The 14,229-nt window shown below is 51.5% G+C and overlaps 1 protein-coding gene across 1 annotated transcript; it reads right to left on the bottom strand.

Moving 5' to 3' along the window:
- Positions 1–245: 245 nt before the first annotated feature.
- LOC144737415 (uncharacterized) lies at positions 246–13,882 on the bottom strand. Its single transcript, XM_078620095.1, has 3 exons — positions 13,707–13,882; positions 9,979–10,107; positions 246–1,545 (listed from the first exon to the last, which is right to left on the bottom strand). The coding sequence occupies exons 1-3, from the start codon at positions 13,759–13,761 to the stop codon at positions 1,331–1,333; spliced, it is 399 nt and encodes a 132-aa protein (XP_078476221.1). The 5' UTR covers positions 13,762–13,882; the 3' UTR covers positions 246–1,330.
- Positions 13,883–14,229: the final 347 nt, after the last annotated feature.

Below are 14,229 nucleotides of genomic sequence, written 5' to 3'. Positions count from 1 at the left end.
GAGAGATTGCGCAATCAGAGGGGAGGCTGAGCGTGTCGCTGCCTCACCCCTCGTCTCTTCCTGTATTTGCAGCAGAGCTCCTCAAATTTGGCGATTTAGACTATAAAAATGATTGGAATCGTACAGAAATTACATTTATAACAGATCAGTGGAAAAATCTTAATATTTATTTCATTAGATTTTTAGTTTTTTTTACCTTTTTTATTATTTCACATCACTGTGAAATAACACACAAAGTTATCAACTCCAGCAAGATTAATTTATCTTAAAAAAATATAAACAATTAAAAGTCGCCCATCTTCCAAGCAACATACTGCAATGCATTTTGTTTGACAATTGTGTGTTGAGTGGGACATCATTGAACGAGAGGTATAAGCATTGTAATCAGGTACAGGCGATATCCCTCGAATCACAAACGTTTCGGTTAACGAAGTTTCGCGTGAACGCGATTGAGAAATGACAGACGCTGTTTTGGTTTTTTGAGTAATACGAAACCATTTATTTAATATTTTAACCAGGTGTTGGGCCCCACTACTGAACTGGTGTAGCTTACACTTTCTCCGGTCATTCCAACATGCAGCAATTTGTTTTATTAATAGTTCTTTAAAACATATTGTTATTATTTAATCGTTGTAATATGCACGTTTTTTTATAAATTTATTACACATTTTTTGCATCCTCAAAAGTTACGAAGATTTATTGCATTTTTTTTTCGATTTGGAATGACTGTCCGATACACCCCACCCGAAGTTTAAGTATTGAACCAAACGGGTAAAGCCGTTGCGAATTACAAATTTAGTTTTACGCGAGTGAGTCTGTTTTTTTAGATGTTCGAGAAACGCATCCCATTCGGTAAATTGAGCGGAACCTTGTACATGTCATTGGTAAGGGTCACACAAATCTGCTACCCCACCCACCACCCCAACCTTGAGTATAGGACTTCCTTTCACCCCCCAATCATCCGCACACTCTCTGAACACCCTACGTGACCTGTTCCCAGTCCAGGTTAAAGACCTTCCCATTATCTTCTGCCATACAGGATCCACTGTCTAGCTCTATATAAGTGATGGTATATCATTCCCCACTTGGGTAACTGTATGATGAGTCTCTGGGTCTCTGTGTAATGAGTCTTTGAGTCCCGGTGTGATGAGTCTACTCATTTCGATGTATTTGTACATTGAACTTCTTTAGCAGCATAATGCAACAATCTAGACGATTTAAACGTTGTACAGCTCCAATGGTGGAAGCGTTGTGAGACAACCGAGTGGAAGGGGAAAGTGATTGGACCGAACCCAGGCACGTGGGGGGGGTGCGGTTGTGACGTCACGACCTACACCAGAGCCCTGCTGACCACGACGCTGATGGCCACGCCCATCAGGGCCAGGGTCACGTGAGCTGCGCCCAGCGGGCGAGGGGCGGCGTTGCCGTTGCAGCCGTCGCTCTGGCAGCACATGGTTCTCAGCGTAGCTCCGTTGTAGTCGTTATCGAGTAATTTGATGGCGTCGCAATAGACCTTGGGGAGGCAACTCTTGAGGAGGACGTAGGCTGGGCAGAAGGGAAAGCATGCGGGTCTCATTGTAAGAAAAACACATATCATTAAAAACAAGTGAAAATGTATTTTAATTGTTATTTTACCAGGTGTATGACCCGTTGAGCTTCCATGTAGCCCTTTCTCAGAAGTGACCTGTACGTGTGTGTTGAACTTCTTTCGTGCCGTACGTAGCCAACCGTGCTAATCTATAGGTGTCTATAGGTCTGTTATGGTTGTTTGTAGGACTCTATATTCGTATGCGTGTATGTTGAACTTCTTTCGCACCATACATAGCCCACCATACTAACTGCAAGTGCGCGGGGAAGGAAAACAAACTAAAACACAAAAAGCAGTTTTAAGAAATGGGTGTCAATCGAGGTGATGATTTAAAAGTGCATAGCTCTCAGTGGCTTCCTAATATTGGAAGGAAGAGCGTTCCAGATGGCCGCAGAAGCAACGCATCCGAAAGCCAAAAGCCGCAACTACAAATGGTGGCTGACATCATCATCATTATCATCACGTGAAATGTATAGCAGCAGCCGAATACTCCGAACGCCATAACGTCAAATCAAAAATGTGAAGGGGGAAAAACCGGATGACCCCAGAGAAAAATGAAAACATTGGGGAAGAGCCTCCGATGGGGATGCAGAAACCCATGAACTCATCACGTAAATAAACCCATAGACTCACCAGACGGAGACCCCATAGATTCACCACACAGAGACCCACAGACTCACCATACAGAGACCCATTGACTCAACACACAAAGACCCAATAGACTCATCAAACACAGAGACCCATATACTCACCAAACAAAGACATATAAACTCATCACACACAGAGACCCATAGACACGCCACGCAGATACCTATAGACTCATCACACAGAGTTCCATAGTCCCATCACACACAGAGAACCCTAGAATCATCACACACACATAGACCCACAGAAGCATCACACACATGGACCCATAGACTCACCAAACAGAGACCCACAGACTCACCACACAGAGACCCATATAAACATAATACACATAGACCCATAGACTCTCCACACAGAGACCCCATAGACTCATCACCCACAGAAACCCATAGAGTCATCACACACAGAGACACATAGACTCACCACACAGTGACCCATAGGCTCACCACACAGAGACCCATCCATATAATCAATACACAGAGACCCATAGACTCATCACCACACAGATACCCCATACACTCATCACACACAGAGACCCATAAACGCACTACACAAATACCCATAGACTCACCACAAAGAGACACATTGACTCAATACACAAGTACCCATAAACTCATTACACACAGAGCCCCATAGACTCACCACCCAGAGACCCCATAAACTCATCACATACGGAGACCCATAGAATCATCACACAGAAACCCTTAGACTCACCACACACACAAAGACCCATATAAACATCACACACAGAGACCGATAGACTCTTTACACAGAGAGATGCATTGACTCACTATACAGATGTAATGTAGTAACTTGGCGGGAGACGACCTTACGGGTAGCACACTCTTTATTAACACCAACTTATATTACACGGGTGGCTAACTGCAGCCTTAACCCACGGGGTTCCCCTGGCTACACCCACACGGCCTCTTACGCCCCGTAGCCTCTCGGAACCCACCCGGCTGGGGTGTCCGTCTCGACTCTGGGTCCCACAGTCTCGCCCCACATGGACGTCAGACCACGGGTCCCACAGTCTCGCCTCCGAGCCACACAGGGTCCCGGCCCTTACAAGGACAGCGGGACTAGGGGTCTCAGGGCCCTACCTCTTCAACTCCGTCTTCGATCTTCCACTGGTTATCAACTCCCAGAGTGCTCCCGCGCGTCCCCCTTTATAGTCCTTCATGCGGACGTCGCTGAGAGCACCCACCCCAGTTGACCAATCACTGCGCGCTGCCCACGATCTTATTTCCCACCTTGTGTCAGCGTGCACAACCACGCACCCCGCGCCGCCCCGTGATCTATCACTGTCGTCGCGCGTCAACACCACCACTACATCACCCCCTACCACATAGCTCGCAGCCGACCCGGCTGCTATAAAAAAAAAATATTACCCCCCCCCCCCGTGTGTGCCCCGTAACACAAGCAACAATCAAAACAACACAACAAGAACTCCGCCATCCGCAAGAATCAGAACATTATGTACAACCCGGCGAGCGACAACAATAAATGTGTATGCAAAGCAAAAAAAAATGTCTCGTGCAGCGTCCCGTCATTTCCGAGCGCCCCTTGAACGGGACATTATACCGGGCAGAAGGGGAACGCGGCGACGAGCTGCAACCTCGGGCCCCCCCTCTTTTTTTTTTTTCATGAAAAGTGTCGTGTCTTAGCACGAGTCCGCCTGGCCGGTCCGTCGTACGGCACCAGACGCGGTTGACCGTCCGGTGGCGGCGGCAGTCCAGGAAGGCACGGGCCAGGCATCGGAAATCCGCGCGTGCCTCGGGGTTCCGGTTCACGACGGTCAACAGCCGTCAGGTCCGAGACACCTGAGAGTGGGTTAGGTGGAGACACGTGAGGATCAGACTGCGACACATCCCTCCCCGAGTCGACGGCCACATCACACGCTCGGTCGTTACGGCACAAAGGGAGGCCATGTGGTGCCGCGAAGTGTTTCAGCCGGGAGGGGTGTACGTACCAACGGCGTTTTTCCCATTTAATCTGGATACTCTGGGGTCGCGCAATATGCACGATTTCCACCGGTCCCCTCCATGGTCTCAACAATTTAGGGGACGGAGCCAACGGTGCATGTGGGCAGTGCAGCCAGGCCTTATCGCCTGGTTTCCAATCGTGCGTATACACCTTTCGTGCATGCAATCTTTCGTTAGCGATCTGGCGAGACCTTGAATTCAACCTCGCAGCCTCTCGCGCTTCAGCCAGTTTGGCAATATTAAATTTGATGTGGTCGGCCAATTTCGATTTCGCACGTGGCTGGGAAATCCCCAGTTGGACATCCATGGCCGGATCGGCATCCCGCCCATACATGAGAAAAAATGGGGAAAACCCCGTCGCCGCATGGGGGGCCATTTGATAGGCCGCGAGTACCCCAGGTACCTGTAAGTCCCAATCAACCTGATCGTTGCAGACCTGTTGGCACAGCATAGAAGTAATCGTCCTGTTTAGACGTTCAACCATTCCATCAGTCTTCGTACCCAACAGGTCGCACACCTCGCGCAACAAAATGCTCGAAAAAAGATTTCCTTGGTCCGTCATCAAGCGTTCGGGGGCGCCTTTGTCCAAAACATAGCCCTGGACAAAGGCGTCCGCCACTGCCGCAGCCGACTGGTTGGCGAGTGGCCACACCATGGGCCATCGGGTGAAGTATTCTACGCCAACCAGCAGGTACTTGTTACCCCTAGGTGTAGCGGGAAAGGGCCCCAAGATGTCGAGCGCAACCAGTTCGTTCGTGCGCGAAACTTGAATGGATTGTAGCGGTGGATTAGCCGCTATTGGTGGCGGTTTTCTTTGAGCGCACCCCACACATCCCTTGAGGATGTTTGCCACGTCGCTGCCCATACCCGGCCAATAATAGTCCCGTTGGAGTAGGGCGAGCGTTTTATGAAATCCCAAATGCATGAGTCGTTCGTGAGCAGCCAGAACGACCCTACCCCGCATTGCAGACGGCACAACGAGCGTATGACGCCGGGACATATTGTCCCACTTCATCAGGAGGCCCTGTCTGACCACCCAGGAACCGACCCGCGTCTCCCCCCCCCCGGGAGCGTCTGCCTTCCGACGCAACGTGAGTAGGGAGCTGTCGGCCATTTGGAGACGGCCCCACTCGATAAGAGGCAAGGCGAGTAACGAGTCCCCGCCCGTGGGAGCGGCGGGCGCGTCGACCCCCGGAGCGTCAGTGGCGGCGAGCAAAACTTCCGCGGGGACGGCGACAGGGGGTTTACACCGCGCCGATCCCAGAAGATATGCGCATTCCGAGCGAGGCGACAACCGCGACAAGGCATCTGCATTTGAGTGCCGCAATCCCTTACGGTAAATCGTCGTGAATTGGTAGTCTTGGAGGACCTCCAGCCATCGGGACAATTGGCCGGAGGGTTGCGCCACCCGCATAGCGTATTGGAGAGCCGCGTGGTCCGTACGAACAGTAAAATGACGGCCGTAGAGATACGGCCTAAATTGCTGTATAAAAAAACTATCGCTAGCAATTCACGACGTGTCACACAGTAGCGTTGTTCCGCAGGTGACAAAACTCTGCTACCGTAGGCGACCACCCGTTCGACCCCCCCGACCACCTGTGAGAGCACTCCCCCGATACCCGTGTTACTGGCATCCGTGTCAAGCAGGAACGGTTGCGTGAAATCGGGGTAACACAAGGGAGGAGCCCGCACCAAGGCGTCCCGAAGGGAGCAGAACGCAGCCTCCTCTTCCGGCCCCCAGTGAAACCTTACCCCTTTAGCCGTCAAAGCGTGTAGGGGCCTGGCTATGGTGGCAAAATGTTCGACAAAACGGCGGTAGTAGGAGGCGAATCCTATGAAGCTGCGGACTTCAGTGACTGAGGTTGGCGTTGGCCATGAGCTTACGCAGTGCGTCTTAGCAGGGTCTGTAGAGATCCCTGAACGGCCAACGATATGCCCCAAGTACCTGACCAATTCCCGAAGCAGGTGACATTTAGCCGGTTTAAATTTTAATTTAGCGGAACGCATCCTGAGGAACACCCCTCTCAATCGCTGGAGGTGCTCCTCGAAAGTCCGGCTGAAAACGATGATATCATCGAGGTAAATCAAACAGGTGTCCCATTGGAGTGCTGACAAAACCAATTCCATGAGCCTCTGGAACGTGGCGGGAGCGGAATGTAAGCCCATGGGCAATCGATTGAATTCAAATAGGCCTCCTGGTGTCCGGAAAGCGGTCTTTGGTTTCGATTCCTCATCGAGGGGCAATTGCCAAAATCCCGAAAGCAGGTCAAGCGTCGAAAAAAACAGTGCTCCCGCCAAGGCATCCAGCGACTCATCCATCCTGGGGAGTGGATACGCGTCGGCCATCGAGATTTTATTTAGGCGGCGGAAATCCACACAAAACCGCAAGGACCCGTCCTGTTTTTTAACAAGGACGATGGGAGCACCCCACGGACTGGAAGAGGGCGAAATGATGTCGGTAGCCAACATGTCATTAACAGCCGACTGCACATGCTCCTTCTCGGCTGGGCTGAGCCGGAAGGGATTCTGCCGAATAGGGGCCGCGTCACCCGTCGCTATGTGGTGGCGCAACAGGTCCATGCAGCCAATATCGTACTTGTGTCTGCTAAACACGTCAGCGAATTCGAGTAGCAGGCCCCTAAACGCTCCCAACTGCACACTAGACAAGTTACTAGACCCAGCACACAACGAGTCCAACCATTCTGTCCCCTCTTCCAATGGAGGATGCGTATCGAGGCTAGAATCCGCATGTGCAACGAGCTGTTCATCAACGGGTAGCGGCGCCACGTGAGCCAGCATCGTACCCTGTGTAATTACAGCTGGCCGCGACCCCGTATTCAGAACCATAACGAACGGATCCCTGTCCGCCCGCACCATGGTCTGAGCTACCGCTAAGTCGAGGCCCCCAACAGCTCTGTTTGACGGCCCCAACAGAACACCTTGTTCCGCCGCATCCACCCGAGGGGTTTTCGCAATCGAAGGGGTACCAACATTTGCGATCCCGGGGGCACCCGCACAGTCTGAGTTGCCAGCGCCTGAACCGTTGCACAAACCGTGCGTATTTTGGTAGGACTCGTTAAAAATGCAACCCGCCGACCCGAGGGAAGCTCAATGCAGGCCTGATCGACGAGAATTTTAATGGGCATTTTAGCCAGAAAGTCCGTACCCAGTAAACAAGGAACTGCCAGAGATGATGACACAAAAATAGGACCCGCCAATTTGATATCGCCAATACAAATAGTCGCCCGAATCTGTCCGATGATTCCCAAAGATCCCCCATTCGCCGCGTAAAACGGTACGTCCACCAGAAGAAGGGGTCGACATTGGACGGGGAGGATGTTATAAATAAGGTCCGAAATGATAGTGGCCGACGCACCCGTGTCCACCAGCACCCGGACCTCAACCCCGTCAATAAAACCCGTTACTACGGACGACCCGGCCGACGCAGCCACTATGCTGTGGGCCAACTCGGACCATTTGACTGCTCCCGGGCCGTGTACGAACCCCCCTCGCCGAACCGAATCCCCGGTACCCATACGCGGCGACCCGAGTGTGCCGTGTCTTGCCGGGGTTAGCTGGGACGACTTGGGGCCTTGGTCGTCGTCCGGACGTGGTCCCGTGGCGCGCTAACGCGGAGCCCGGCACCCGGACGCGACGTGACCCCGAAGGCCGCAGTTTTAACACATGACGAGGGACGTCGTAGGTTTCGGTTGCTCCAGCTTGCGGGACGATTGTATGGGCGAACGACCTCCCGATCTCCATTCCCTCGGTCTCGACATGGTGAAGGCCTCCTCCCGAGCCGTAGCAGTCTGAGGCTCGGCGACCGTCGCGGCAGGTGTCGCGATCCCCGCCGATGCACAGACGACCGTCCGCTTGCGCTTGAGGACCTCGTGTGCGTGGATACTTGTAGCAATCCCCAAGGAGCAGATGTCCATTTCGTCCGCCGTATTGATGGGGACTCCCAGGTCGTGAGCCAACGCCAGCAGCTGCTCTGTCACCATGGCGTCCTTCCCCTCCTTGTCCATGCGGGGAAAAGCGGCGTCCACCAGGGCGAGCAGCGACGTGCGATAGGCGAGCGTAGTTTCTCCATCCATCTTACATCGTTCGTAGAACTGGTGGCGACAGGTCGAGGGCGGTCCGAACACCTTAGCCATGAGATGTAGCGCGGCCTGAAGCGTTGAGAGGGACGACCTTGGGGCGGATGTGAAGGCCGCAAGTGCGTCGTCGTCGAGCGTCGCCGGCAGCACGCGTAGGGCAGTGGTGTCGGACCACCCCGACATCTCTTGATGTGCGAGGAACCCCCAGTCGCCCCCGTCCGCCTTGAACGCCGTCAGCGCGGGCAGTCTTTGTTGGAAGACCTGGTTGTCGTCCTCCGATGAATGCTTTTCCCGCGCGCCGCTGTGGTTGACGAAAATGTCGGCTCCGTCGGCAGGCGCCTGGTGGAGAGTTTTGGCGCGCGCCGATGACGCGGGCTGTGTAGAGTGGAGGTCTCCGACCACGTGGTGTCCACGCTTCCCGCCAATCGATGGTGGACCCTCAAAGATGGCGCCAATTTCAAAACTTTCGGCGCGGAGCGCGTTCTGGCGGGATCCCTCCGGCCGCGCTCCCTCCTCCAACCTCGTAGTCGTCCTCCCGCCTCCTGAAGCGGTGATTTCTGCCAAAATTGAAGCGGCGGCGAGCAGTAACTCCGCCAGGCGGGAGTGTGCATCCTGGAGGCCGGTGTCGGAGGCGAGCGGAGCGTCGGCCATCGCCGCGAAGTGCTGCATCGGCGGCATCTCTTCGTCCTCGCCTTCCGAGGCTTGTGGCTCCGGTACGCCGTCGTCTTCCCGATCTCGCTCGTGGGTACGGGTAGTCTTCCTAGTATCCATCCTTTTGAAGACAGGTTTACTTCTGACGCCAGTTGTAATGTAGTAACTTGGCGGGAGACGACCTTACGGGTAGCACACTCTTTATTAACACCAACTTATATTACACGGGTGGCTAACTGCAGCCTTAACCCACGGGGTTCCCCTCGCTACACCCACACGGGCTCTTACGCCCCGTAGCCTCTCGGAACCCACCCGGCTGGGGTGTTCGTCTCGACTCTGGGTCCCACAGTCTCGCCCCACATGGACGTCAGACCACGGGTCCCACAGTCTCACCTCCGAGCCACACAGGGTCCCGGCCCTTACAAGGACAGCGGGACTAGGGGTCTCAGGGCCCTACCTCTTCAACTCCGTCTTCGATCTTCCACTGGTTATCAACTCCCAGAGTGCTTCCGCGCGTCCCCCTTTATAGTCCTTCATGCGGACGTCGCTGAGAGCACCCACCCCAGTTGACCAATCACTGCGCGCTGCCCACGATCCTATTTCCCACCTTGTGTCAGCGCGCACAACCACGCACCCCGCGCCACCCCGTGATCTATCACTGTCGGCGCGCGTCAACACCACCACTACACAGAGATCCGCAGCCTCACTACACAGATACTCCATAGACTCAACGCAGAGAGACCTCATAGACTCATAACCACACAGAGACCCCACAGACTCATCACACACAGAGACCCGCCACACACAGACTCCATAGACTCAAAGCACAGAGATACCATAGACTCATCACCACACAGAGACCCATAGACTAGCCACACAGAGACTCTATAGACTCAAAGCACATTGAGATCGGACGCTCGTCTTGTGAGTGCATCATGGGCCTGGGAGTCATTTCTGGACACAAGGGGTCCACCCCCAACCCGCACTTTGCGAGAATAAGCAACACGCTTACTGGAGCCGTGGTATACTAGAATTGTCGCGCAGGTGTCCAGCGATGCGAGGGGACACGTGGTGGGGCCGCCCGCGTCGCACGCCGTATTGTTGGTGCTCGTGCTGCACGAGTAGCAGTTGAGGCTGTGCCCTGTATATCCACAGACACAAGACACAAGATCAACACCGATCATCATGATCATCACGGGAGACGATCATCATTATCATCACGCAGACGATCACCACCATCATCATCATCACAGCAGACAATCACCACCATCATCATAACGCTGCTGCACTACGAACCGGGCGACCCGAGTTTGATTCCCGCTCCCGGCCGCCAACACCGCAGGTGGCGATCATCTGAAGCGGTACCCTGGGGCCTTCTCCCACGAGGTCGACTCATCCTCAAATGGGTTCCTGGTGCAGTGGTGGTGTGTAGTAAACATCGCCACTGGGGAAACAAAGGTGGCCGGGCGTGGGGCTGGCCACCCACCACCTGGTGTTTCCTTGCCGGCCTTCGTAGGCGCTGCTACTCGCTAATGGCGCTTGCCTCAACAATCTGTTCAGGCTAAACGGGGGATTTGTGTCTTTGTACGCGGTGTGTGCAAGGTTTGTGCAGGAGGCTCGTGAAGGACGCTCCTACTTTGGCAGCTGGAGGCAGTCGCCCATCCAACAACAAGGGAGGGCAGGTGAAGCGATGCTCACAACGGCGAGCGGAGCATCGGGTGGATAAAATGTTTGCGCAGTTTGGGGGCACAGGTGGTGCATCTGCACAGTCATCTCAGTCGGTCAACCCATGGCACCTGCAGGGTCTGACCCCTGACCTCCCCCTTCACCTGGCTTGGCACAGAAGTCAACTTATGGCACCTGCAGGGTCTGTCCATTGACCTCCCCCTGCTCCTGGCCTGGCACAGCAGTCAACCCACGGCACCTGCTGGGTCTAACCCGAGACCTCCAGTCAGCGAGCCATCGACACTTCACGTGATAGCCTCAAAGTGCACCTAGTCTGGCACAGGCTGCCATCACCGCCGCTTAATGGCTTTCGCGAACAAATTTTCGCAACTCGCCGCCTGATGAATCTGCTGGTTGTTGTTGTTGTTGCTGTTGTTGTTGTGGCTGTTTTGGTTGTTGTGGTTGTTGTTGGTGTGGTTGATGAAGACGGCTTGTGTTGCGAAACGTCGTGTGTTTTTTTGCTTTTTTTATTATCAATTTATTATATTGTTTTTTACTTTAATATTTGTATTTGATCCTATTATTTTTATTTTAAATGTTTTGTTTTCTATTTACGTGACTTTACCGAAAGAACCAAGAATATGAACTTCTCTTTTCGTTAAAGAGTACAAGTTCAAGTGTTGAAACATTCATCAATTGTGTTTCGTCTCGAATCAATCACAGTCCGTTTTTATTTTTACATCTTGTCATATTAACGAACTCTTCACTTCACTAACTATTTTTGTTTTTAATTGTACCAGGGGTAAGGCGCCACTGAGGCTACGTGTGTAACTCAGTGTGTGTTGTTAAACTCTCCACCACCACCGCCACCTGACACAGCCAATCAGTAAAGGGGAGGTTTGTGCCACGTCACGCAACACGTGCCGATGTGGTTGACTAGTACAGCGCTAATTCAGACGCTGTATTTCCGACAGACCTGTTCTTCACCTGAGGACGGCTGCTTGCGTTGTGGCCGAAACGTCGTGAGAATTGTATTTTATTACGTTTTATTTTTATTTCATCATTTCCCTTCAACGTGACTTTAACGAAAGAACCAAGAAGATAAAGCGCTAACCCGGTTGTTCTGTTGTTGTGTGTTGGAGAGTTAAACGCACAACACGCCTTTATACACTCCTGTCACCATGATGTTCCGCTCGGTGTGATTACAATAAGAATCACAACCTAGATTTGAAGTTTTCGTGACTGCAGGGATCCATACTATTCAGTTCTTTCGGTAAAGTCACGTAGGTATAAAATTTACTTTATATTTTATATCTACGTGACTTTACCGAAAGAAGCAAAGAGTAAGAATCACAACAGCAACCACAACAACATCCACAACAACAACTACAACCACAACAACCACTTTTCTCTCCGCCTGATGAAGATCGCTTGTGTTGCGATCGAAACGTCATGGGTTTTTTTGCTTTTATTATTTTAAATTTACTATCTTTTTTATTTACTTTAATTATTTTTACTTGATCTTATTATTTTTATAAAATAATTTTTACGTTACTTTACCGAAAGAACCAAGAGTATGAATTTCTTCAGTCACGAAAGTTTTAAGTTGAAAAGAGAAATCAACTTAATTTCACAAGGGAATGCAAGTGTAATAAAAGACTCCGTCAGGCGATGCTGGTCTCCGTTTGTCTTTTATTTAGGTTCTTCTCCGCACCCCCCACTGGCCTCCTCTCGGACCAGTGTCGTCTCACGCGCGCCCCGCGCACACTCCCTCTCGCGTGCCACGCACGCTCCTCCGTTAGCTCCTCTATTCCCGCACTCCGCACACCGCTGGCCGACGGCGTGCTGAGGTCCTTCGGCCACATGGCCGATGGCGCGGATCTTTCCTCACCACCCAACATGGCTCAGCCTCTTAACTTCCCCGACTGCCCCGATCTCTTCCGGGCTCCCACTTATATACATTCCCCCCACGTGACCCTGACTCCTCCCCTTCCCATACTACCCCGCTGGCTCCGCCCCCATTCACCTCGTCTCCCATTGGAGCCGAGGTGAACGGTGGCCCCTCCCACACGCCCCGCAGACCAGGCACCGCCCCCCAATACCCCGGGCCGTGTGATTGGACCCGAGCACAGCAACAACCCCATTTACGCTCGCATTACACAAGCGTGCATACGCAGCACCAAACACGTCCAACACACAGGGTGTACCGAATAGGTCTTAACGATTTGGGGAAAATATCTCATTGCGATTTTTCTGACAGATATTGCGATTAGATTTGCGATGAAACTTATTTGAGTCAAGCTTCAGTTCAATATTCACTGTGTAATAGATTTAAAACATGTGATGGAGCATTACCAGATGATACCATCAAAATATGAACTGCTCTATATATTCTCATGCAAGGATGATAACTTAAAAGGTATGAATTGCTTTCAACATGTATTGATTTAAAAAAAATTGAAATATAAAAATCAAACAGAGAACAATTGTTAAGTTCAATAAATAAAGTTACAATAAAAATAAATAAACAAGAAAAATAAGAAAGTAATAGGACTTTTCAAATCGCAAAAAATCGCAGCCTTTGCGATTTGCTAATCGTATTGTTTCAAATAGCGATTTGGATTTGAAATCGATTAATCGTTCAGCCCCTGGATTACCGAAACTAAACAAACCAAAACATTAAAACGTGAAATAGCTGTTGATGCTGGAAATGCTGCGGTGACATCGATGTAAATTATACGCGTTAGATTTACTATGTCGTTGTAACTTGTTGTGGAAATTTATTGGGTACTTTCTGTTTCTGATACAAGTCATGTACAGCAGCAGGCATCGTCAGGGTCCGGGATCGATCCCACGTGCTCCTGTATACAAGTCAAGGTAGTTAAATCTCCACGGGGAGAGAGACACACACAGAGACTCCAAATATACAGCAGTAGACATTATCAGAGTCCGTGATCGAAGCCACGACCTCCTGTATACCACGCGAGGTACTTAACATCTATATATATCGCAGTATCGGCGTTGCTTTGGTGTTGTTGCAACAACAAACAACTCGCCACGCAAAAGTTGTCTCACCTCCGCGCACGAACAGCAACGCCACGAGGAGCAGACCCGGCAGGTAGCAAGTCATGGTTAGAGTCGTGGAGCCTGGCGTTGTGGCGCCTTTGGGATGGAAAGTCGGCGAGTTGAGTGAGACAGAGTTGAAGAGTCAGAGAGAGAGATATCCCTGGAGCAGTGAATGCGTCGGCGTGGTGAACTGGTAGACTTTATAAGCCCCAGAGACTAATGAGATAGGGGAAGACACTCCTACAAACATATTTGCATATCCCATAAAAATAGTTACGGGTGGTGTGCAAATATATTTGTCTGAGCTCTTTGCTCAACATCAGCAAATGTAGCTTGCAAGCTAACTGGAGTAGGTCGCAAAGAAACAAACGCATCTGCATATACACACACTCACACTTGAATGTACACACACACGCCTGTACATACACACAAACACACATACACACACACACCTGTACTTACACATACCTACATATACTCACACCTGAATGTACACACACTCACACCTGCACGTAGGCACACCTGCATATAC

The sequence above is a fragment of the Lampetra planeri genome, chromosome 69, assembly GCF_965212315.1.
Source record: "Lampetra planeri chromosome 69, kcLamPlan1.2.h2, whole genome shotgun sequence".
Lineage (NCBI taxonomy): Eukaryota > Metazoa > Chordata > Hyperoartia > Petromyzontiformes > Petromyzontidae > Lampetra > Lampetra planeri.
This window is presented reverse-complemented; position numbering and strand designations above follow the sequence as displayed.

Bases quoted from the DNA above. Each gene is read 5' to 3' on its own strand.
- LOC144737415 (XM_078620095.1), bottom strand. From the start codon at position 13,761: ATGACTTGCTACCTGCCGGGTCTGCTCCTCGTGGCGTTGCTGTTCGTG. The intron at 10,108-13,706 runs GTGAGACAACTT...GTGGATATACAG, and splicing joins GTTGCTGTTCGTGCGCGGAG to GGCACAGCCTCAACTGCTAC. The intron at 1,546-9,978 runs GTAAGCGTGTTG...CCTTCTGCCCAG, and splicing joins TCTAGTATACCACGGCTCCA to CCTACGTCCTCCTCAAGAGT.